We start from the raw sequence: 9,104 nt of genomic DNA, 5'->3' as shown, positions 1-9,104 counted from the left end.
CCAACGTTCTTCAAAATATCTTTTTATATTCAGCAGAAGAAAGACATTCTGACGGGTTTGAAAATTGAGGGTGTCAATGACAATTCATTTTTTGTTGAACTATCCTTTTAAGTCAGTTAAGTCGTTAACAAAAGAATCAGGACATTTGCTTAGTATCCTTTATTTCCAAATTCACATGTACATCAACAAGAATCATTGAAAACCAGTTATTAATAAAACACACAAACAATATTGACAACCACAGTTCCCAAGCTAAAATTTACAACTGCAAAAATGGTGTATGGAGTCGATGTCAACAGGAAAAACTGCACCCAGAACCATGTCGAAGGTGTGCTATAGAGAGACATTTAAACCAAAGGACCGACTGACTTTCCCTCGTCCTGTCCGCTGAACACTCACTTCCCTTTCACCACAACATCAAAACCGTAACAAACAGCTTATCCCACATCCGAGCTCTCCCGACCTTCCCAAAAACACCCGTCAGAAAACGTTCAGAAACCTATTGCCAATTCCTTTAAAAACTCAGCATGCAGATTAAAATGTTGCAAGCATGGTTTCTGAACTTCTCTGCTTTTTTTTTTTGAAGTCTCTTCAAGTCCTTATATAAACATACAGTCATAAACATACAATAAACATACATTAAATATCTAATGGTAGTTACACGGCTCCATCTCCAACACAAAGAAACAGGGGTCGCCGTCTGAGTAGTGCTCTTTTTCACTACTATCTACATAGATTCCTAATAAGCACATCAGCAATTATGGGATATACGCAAGTAGGCGTGTAAGAGGCAACGCAGTATCTCGGGCTGCTTACATGAAATGCATGCAAGGAGCAAAGATCATGTGGAGTGGTTCGAAGCTCATTAAACATTCTGCAATATTGCAGTGCAGGGGAGAGAATTTAAGCCATATGATTGGCTGAGGTCATTACATCATTGTTCAGTAAAACAGAAGACCTACATTTTATAGCTATAAATTGGAAGCGGATGATGTGGTCACACGTGACAGATCCAAGTTGAACGGCATGCTTGTGCTCAAGTGACGCTTTCCGTGAAGAATACATAACTTGATATTGTTAATCTCACCAGAAAATTTACAATACAGTGCGTGCGTGCCTGAAGAAGAACAGTTTGGCAATTCATCTCATAAATTATTTCTCAGCGAGAGAAATGAGAGGGACTGTTGGCAGTATTACGGAGGACGTTTACAGGTGCATAGGTTGTTTTTCCACAAGATATTTCAAATAACGTTCAGATTTCTCACATGCAACCTGTTATTAATAAAACAATAACACTTTACAATAAAGTCAGTCAATGCATTTTGAATCAAACAAAAAGCTATTTTTAATCATTGTTAGTAAATAAATGTTCAAATGCATTAGTATATGTAGAAATGAACATTTATCGAGATTAATAAATCCTGTAAAAGTATAGTTCGTTGTTATTTTATGATACCTAATGCCAACAACCTGAACCTCATTGTAAAATGTTACCAATCAAACTGTCCAAAACAGCAGATGTTCATCTTGGTTAAAACACGTGGCTACAATTTTAAGTTTGAAAATTTCTCCTTTTTTTTGTTTGCTTGTTCCATTTATATATTTTTTTTTACAATGAAGCACTGACGTAATTCAAACCGATAATTTAAGACTGCCAGTAGGCACACAAAAAAAGTGTTTTCATTTCATAAACATCCCATATTCATCCACAGAATAATACTGGAGGAGACGTTTCCTTATGAAGCACTCTGAATCTCATGGTCATTTTAGACGTGAAGTATAATCTCTGATCGACAGCACATAACTAAACAGCTTTCAGCCTTCTACACAAAGCTGCTATGCACCTGTTTTTCTTCACATAAGCCTTGCAAATCATTTCAAACAAATTATGGGGCTTTAAGTTTCTTTCTCAAAGTCAAGATACCATGCTCTAATTTTCATTCTAAGCACTGCTAAGCGATTTGTTCATAATCTCAATCTAATTTTAGCCTGATTTAAAATGAGAACAATCCTCTCTGAAAGTAAAAATGGGTTCTGTATGAGCTGGCCTAAATCCAGCAGTAACCAAGGAAAAATATAATGGTCAAAAAAGCCATACAAATACATGAACGTAATTACGTGCTACTAAATATAGTCAATGGCAGGTGGTTGGGGGAAATTTCCAATTGTTCAAAATTTCCACCGTGGGCACTGCCTTAAAGTGAAGGACGACGCAAATTCATACATAATTCACAGTTCAAACAGCTTCCTTGGCCTATGACAAATCTTAAGTATTACAAAATTGAACAGTGACTGCCAAAAGTTACTTGGCGTTGTTTTCTGGGCCACAAAATGACTTTCAGAGAGAGGTTAGAATACCATCAGGTATGTGGAAGAGAATGGGCGGGGATGGGGTTTGGGGGCCGTATGGTCCAATCACAAGCCCTGCTTGGCCAGCGATGCAGACACCTGGTCAGCGAGGGTGGAAAGCTGCGGTGGGTCTGCCATGTTGATGCTGCCAGAAGAGGAGACGGTGCTCAAGCCGTGTGGCGACTCCTCTAGAGACACGATTTCTGCGCCATGGTCGGTTCGTGCTTTGGCCTGCTCACGGAACATCAGTTTGTGCGACTCAATCTGGGAAAAGGAAATATATATGAACTAATGACCGCAAATGAAACCTCTGAGGTGAGACGGAGAGCATCCAGCGTTGGTTCATGTTGACTCAGAGCAGGCCTGAGATTCTTGGATGGAGATTAAAAACGAATTCTGGACCGAATATCTTATGTAATGGTGCTATTTCCATAAACTATTTCCTAGGAGTATTTGAGTTTCTTACACTCTAGATGAGCATATTTGATTTAAGAGCCAGAATATTTGTTGAGTACCCTGAAAATGCTGAATAATAATATGCTTAAATGATCAATGAATAAAATAAAATCATTAAACAATAAAAAAAGGTGTAAGATGGCATTAAAAGGGACAAAGGAGCAGAGAAAAAAATCATAAGAAAATAATCAATAAAAAAGTTCTTGATATTTATTATTTTTGACAGTTGCTCTTTTCTAAAGATGATTTCACATCACTCTGTGCCAGAAGATGGCACCCAAGATGCCTTTCACAAGATACTTTTAAATTCATTTATATGAAATATTTTGTCTTTGTTCATCTGGAAAATTAACACATCAATTTATGAATGGATTTCTTATTTGCAAACGGATTTATCAAATGATGATGATGATTGTTGCCATTTATTTATTTATTTAATATTGTTTTTTTTAAAGGCAAGACACAGGCTCCATTTTTTTCATACACTGTTCAATTTTGAGAATTTGCCCTGTTTTGCTTTTACATGCTTATTTTATTACACCTACTCTATTTGCATCTATAGATTTTAATTTATAATACGTATCTTTAAAGTCTGTTCTCTCAAACTGCCATCAATCTCCAATTCAGTAGCATTTGCATCAAACTTTACAGGTTTATTCCCATCTATCTATCTATCTATCTATCTATCTATCTATCTATCTATCTATCTATCTATCTATCTATCTATCTATCTGTCTGTCTGTCTGTCTGTCTGTCTGTCTGTCTGTCTGTCTGTCTGTCTGTCTGTCTGTCTGTCTGTCTGTCTGTCTATCTATCTATCTATCTATCTATCTGTCTGTCTGTCTATCTTTTACAAAAGGGTTTGTTGATATATCATTCATCTAATATATATTTAACATTTTATTCTTCAAAACAAACAGAAAATTTAAACATAACATTTCAGAAAACTTACAAAACAACTGTCTTAATGTACTGTGATTAATCAGCTGGGTAAAGTATGGTGATATCTATTAGTTAAAACAATAGTTTTATCGTATTCACCTGTAGTGTCTCCAAATATATGACAGTAAATTGCTAGATAGTTCGATGTGGATATCTCCCCCTCTTTGAATACTTACTGGAGTCCTCAATCTTTATCTGGGGGTTGCTGAGGAGGATGGGCTCTGGGGACATACTGGCAGATGAGAGGGTGGGGGTATCAGAGGGGTCTGGGGTGAGGAAGCCCTCATCTCGGGGCGTATCTGCCCCTCTCCCCTTCTCTCTCTAGAAACGCACCCCAGGGTGGTCAATGGGTGGTGAAATGAACACCATGGTCAACCAAAACAGAAAGAAACACAAAATGATATGGGTTCAACAAAAAGGGAAATGATGGTAACAAAACTAAGTAAATAAATGTTCAAATTAAAATGAAGTATGTAATGCTTATGTTTTTTAAATCCCAGTTTAATATGCAGAGACATTTCTAAGCAACATATTCATTCTGAAGCTCACGGAATCCAAAGAAAGGACAATGAAATGATATTTCAAAGAAGTTAAATTAGTTCAGGGGATTTATTTAAACCTGATCTTCTAAAGAGCCAAATGATTCAAACCCAGAGATCACCTGAGACAGATTTACACAGGCATGGTTGTAAAATGATAAGGATTTATGAATGTTCTTATTTAACTTTAGGGTGGAGAGTGAATAATTGGGAGTATCATATCCTATCAGCGGAGGACATGTCGTCTTACCCTCCTGCTGCCTCCTCCAGGTACGTGTTTAATGTTGTCCATAGATCCGACCTTTGACTGAGCCTTGAATTCAAGCTTCTCAGACCTGATCTCAATGTTTCCTCCACCTTGAAAAGGCAGGTAAAATTCCTCATGATTTAACTAAATTAGATGCATAATTATTTACATGCATTCAAAACACTAAGTAAATCAAGTCCAAGGTTTGAGCTGTGCTTCCTTTGGTATCTAAAATCCAAGGTGCATGATTTACCTGCTTTGTGGTGAATGTTGACTTTCGATCCACACTTTGACTGCACATTGCTCAGATCAATCTTTTTGTGGAGGATTTGAACCTTTTCATAACAAAAAACAAAGGTTTTTATTATTCTTCCAGGTAAATATATAAGATAATGTTTAGACACACTTTCACAGATATACGCAAGAAAGAAAAAACACTTTAGTTTAGGGACAAATTCTCAGTATTAGTTGTTTATTAGCATGCATATTAATAGCATATTGGCTGTTTATTAGTACTGATATAAAGCACATATTAATGCCTTATTCTGCATGAGCACATATTAGAACCCTTAATCCTACCCCAAACCTAAATTTAACTACCTAAGAGTTGTTACACTTAGGCAAAAGTCATAGTTAATAGTTACTATGAGAACTGGCCCCCAAATTAAAGTGCTACCAAAGAAACTTGAGAAAATGCCAGACAGTTGCAAAAGTACAACCCGAATTCCAGAAATGTTGGGATGTCAAATTTGGACTCGTCTGACGATAGAACACTTTTTCACTTTGAAACAGTCCATTTTAAATTAGCCTTGGCCCACAGGACACGATGGTGCTTCTGGACCATGTTCACATATGGCTTCCTTTTTGCATGATAGAGTTTAGTTGGCATCTGCAGATGGCACGGCGGATTGTGTTTACTGACAGTGGTTTCTGGAAGTATTCCTGGGCCCATTTAGCAATGTCAATGACAGAATCATGCCAATGAGTGATGCAGTGGGCCCGAAGACTACGGGTAAAGGTCTTCAGCCTTGTCCCTTACGCACAGAGATTTCTCCAGTTTCTCTGAATCTTTTGTTATGTACTGTAGATGATGAAATTTGCAAAGCCTTTGCAATTTGACGGTGAGGAACATTGTTCCACAATCTTTTACGCATTCTTTCACAGATTGAAGAGACTCTGCCCATCTTTACTTCTGAGAGACTCTGCCTCTCTAAGACATCCCTTTTATAGCTAATCATGTTACAGACCTGATGTCAATTAACTTAATTAGTTGCTAGATGTTCTCCCAGCTGAATCTTTTAAAAATTTCTTGCTTTTTTAGCCTTTTGTTGCCCCTGTGCCAACTTTTTGGAGACCTGTAGCAGGCATCAAATTTGAAATGAGCTCATTTAGTGGATAAAAGTGTCAATTTTCTCAGTTTAAACATTTGTTATGTTCTCTATGTTCTATTGTGAATAAAATATTGACTCATATGATTTGAAAGTCTTTTAGTTTTCATTTTATTCAAATTTAAAAAACGTCCCAACATTTCTGGAATTCGGGTTGTACAACTGGTCAGTAAACTTTTGAGTCCCCTGAACACAAAACACTCTCTTGGTGGTTTAGTCATCTGATGTAATCTAACCCAAAATAATGATGAACCACAACCCCTTCATTATTTTGGATGGTCATCGGTCTACTAAAGTTTGTTCTTCACTTTAGACCATAGATTGAGGAGACAACATGAGAACGGTACAATTGTGTACCATCCTTGCTCCCAAAAATAGAAGCAATGACCTCATAGCCACAGCTGTTGTTTTTTTTCTGCATTAAAAGGCCTCAGTGTCATCAGGGTGAGGTCAGCTCTCAGCTCTAGCCAACTGCTCACCACAAAGCAGCACTCGACTGACCAGAGCGCTACAGCAAGACCCCTCTGTGCTAAAGAGCTGATGTCCTTCAACAGAAGACGAGAGCAACTCATCTTGAGTGCATTAGGATCTCTATGGATCAGTCGCTGGCACTTTTAATGAGTGCACTGACTGTCCTTAATAGCAGGTCGGTTGGCATTAAGGGTTTGGATTTTAGTGGTGGTCTGGTCATCTGTTTTTTTAAGGAGACAGGCTTTCCTCAAAGTCAAAATCAGTCTTAGAATTATATAGAAAATTGAAGTATGTGAGCTTTCTGTTTTGAGTGCAGTGTAGTTGCTCTGAATGTCAATGCCACAAAACAGCAAGTAAGTTCTTCCGAGTAAACGCTTAAACATATAACGATTCACAATGAATTAATGTTACATTTTAGGAGGTTTTGCAAACGAAAATATGAAAAGCTAGCAAAAAAAAAATGAAGATTGAGGTGAAACAATTTAATAAACCACCACAAAACATAGAATTTACGAGATTTAGAGTGATCATAAAGTCCTAGCTAAGAAACCATTCAGTATTTACCCTGCACTAATATAAAACACAATACATCAGTACTATACCCATTTAATTGTGAATGCTCATTTGCCATATTTCCATATTTAAAATAAGTGACTTAGATAAATGTACTCTTTAAAAGCACTAATGTTTTAATAAATAACACTGTTAAATGTAATCTTACACAAATCTCAAAATTGTACTTTTGGTGTTGTGATGCCAAAATTCACTTTTAGCATTTAAAAGCACTGATTTGATATTTTATGCATTTAGACAAAAGCGATTTATCGGTTATTGGGCAAATTGGATTATTAGTATCAGCCACAATTGTAATATCGGTGCATTCCTACTATTAAAGTCTCTTTAGTATGATTTTTGGTTAAACACCAACAAACGGGCCCCTGTGTACTCACTTTTCCACCTCCGGGTACATGTTTGATATTATCTTTGGAACCACACCTAGACTGCACGCTAGTTATGTCCAACTTCTGATCGAGAATTTGAACCTGAAAGAGTGCACAGTTTGGGGAAGAGAAGGAGTTATCTGTATTTTTTAGCTCGTGACCAGAGAGGAACCCAGAGGAAAGGTTTAGGAAAGGCTTTTTAGACCATGGAAGTACAGGTGTTTGTGACTTTTAGAAGGTAGATGTCCAAATTGCTAACCCCAAGGTTTCCGCAAATGGTCATAACTTCAGGAAGAACCAAGACTAAAGGTGTTGAGTTCAACCCATATTTACTCACATTGTTACTCACACATACCCGGTGCATGTTTGATATTGTCTTTAGAGCCACATTTTGCCTGGACATTACTAAAGTCCAACTTCTGATTCAGTATTTTTACCTGGAAGTTGGGAAGAGCAGGAGTTACCTTTCTAGTTATCTTAGAGACAAAAAGAACTACCAGTGAGAAAGAGCCATGAGTATGTGAACGATACAGCCCAAACATCAATTCACTAAAATAGCTTTGTCTCCCACTCACTCTTGACTTAGGTTTCAATGTTCAGAAATTGAATTGTAAAGACCCTCTTTTACAGTTCAATATCAATTTCATGAGTTCGAGTAGTTGGTGACTGTGTAACAGACAGAACTATTACATTGAATGAGAGCGTTCACTTTTTTTCAAGGTTTCCACAAATGGTCATAACTTCAGGAAGAACCAAGACAGAGGGTGTTGAGTTCATCCCATAGTTACTCACATTGCCACCTCCCGGTACATGTTTCAAATTGTCCTTGGAGCCACACTTTGACTGGACATTACTGAAGTCCACCTTCTGATCGCGAACTTTTACCTGAAAGAGTGCAGAGATCAAGGAAAAGAAGAGTTACCTTTCTTGGGTGAAGCCAAACCAGAAACCTTCTGATAGAACCTAAAAAGTACTTTTACTTATAACATCTGAAGTCATACAGTAATTTTAACTTCATGAGGAGCATCTGAGGAACATCTCAAGTCAGTAAGGGATGGCTGGGATGGAGTTTGATTAGTCTTCCATCTATCAGTAGTAAGGAATGAAAGAACAATGGTAAATTTAGGAGTGAACCGGGTCTGGATAATGTTTTACCCCAACGTAACTTACATTGCCACCTCCAGGAGTGTGTTTAATATTGTTTTTGAGCCACACTTAGAAGGGACATTACTAACGTCTGACTTCTGATCAAAAATTTGTACCTGTTTAAAGCAAACGTTCGGAAGTTTTCAATGAACAAAAATGCCGAAATGGTTCCCTTATTCTCATGAAGCATAAAGACATATTATAAAGTGCTTTCCCAAAATAGACTTAGAACGGCATATATTTTAGGTTGTTTGCACAACTGGATAGTTACCATTCTTGGGAAATGTAACCATTACAATACCTAGAGATAATATATTAGTCAATATTCACTGTACAGTATAATTCTTAGCCAATGTTTGGCAAACAGTGACAGTTTACTGATAATGTCGAGATGACAAATACAGTTTGGTGATAATACTCACATTTCCACCTCCTGGCGTATGCTTGAGGTTGGCTTTGGAGCCACACTTGGACTGAACATTACTGAAATCCACCTTCTGATCAAGAATTTGTACCTGTGAAAGGAAGAACATAGCAAGAGTCGACTTAAAAGCTCATTTTAGTGAATTAATTTCAGCTGAAATGACTTGCGCAGCCAATCCGATTATACTTCAAAACTTAAGTT

The 9,104-nt window shown here is 37.2% G+C and overlaps 1 protein-coding gene across 2 annotated transcripts in view; it reads right to left on the bottom strand.

Moving 5' to 3' along the window:
- Positions 1 to 147: 147 nt before the first annotated feature.
- LOC306852267 (uncharacterized protein) overlaps positions 148 to 9,104 on the bottom strand; it is a 30,396-nt gene continuing 21,439 nt past the window's right edge. Inside the window, exons 8-13 of one of the 2 annotated variants that reach the window (XM_079388980.1) lie at positions 8,902 to 8,994; positions 7,343 to 7,435; positions 4,787 to 4,868; positions 4,537 to 4,643; positions 3,924 to 4,068; positions 148 to 2,613 (exon numbers count right to left, since the gene is read on the bottom strand). In XM_079388980.1, the coding sequence (XP_079245106.1) occupies positions 2,609 to 2,613; positions 3,924 to 4,068; positions 4,537 to 4,643; positions 4,787 to 4,868; positions 7,343 to 7,435; positions 8,902 to 8,994 (525 nt within the window). In that variant the 3' untranslated portion in view covers positions 148 to 2,608. The remainder of the gene's footprint in view (positions 2,614 to 3,923; positions 4,069 to 4,536; positions 4,644 to 4,786; positions 4,869 to 7,342; positions 7,436 to 8,901; positions 8,995 to 9,104) is intronic. The other variant, XM_079388981.1, reaches the window with a different exon arrangement.

This window comes from Barbus barbus (assembly GCF_936440315.1).
Source record: "Barbus barbus genome assembly, chromosome: 32".
Taxonomy (NCBI): domain Eukaryota; kingdom Metazoa; phylum Chordata; class Actinopteri; order Cypriniformes; family Cyprinidae; genus Barbus; species Barbus barbus.
Note: the sequence above shows the minus strand (reverse complement) of the source record. Positions and strands in the feature narration are given on the sequence as shown.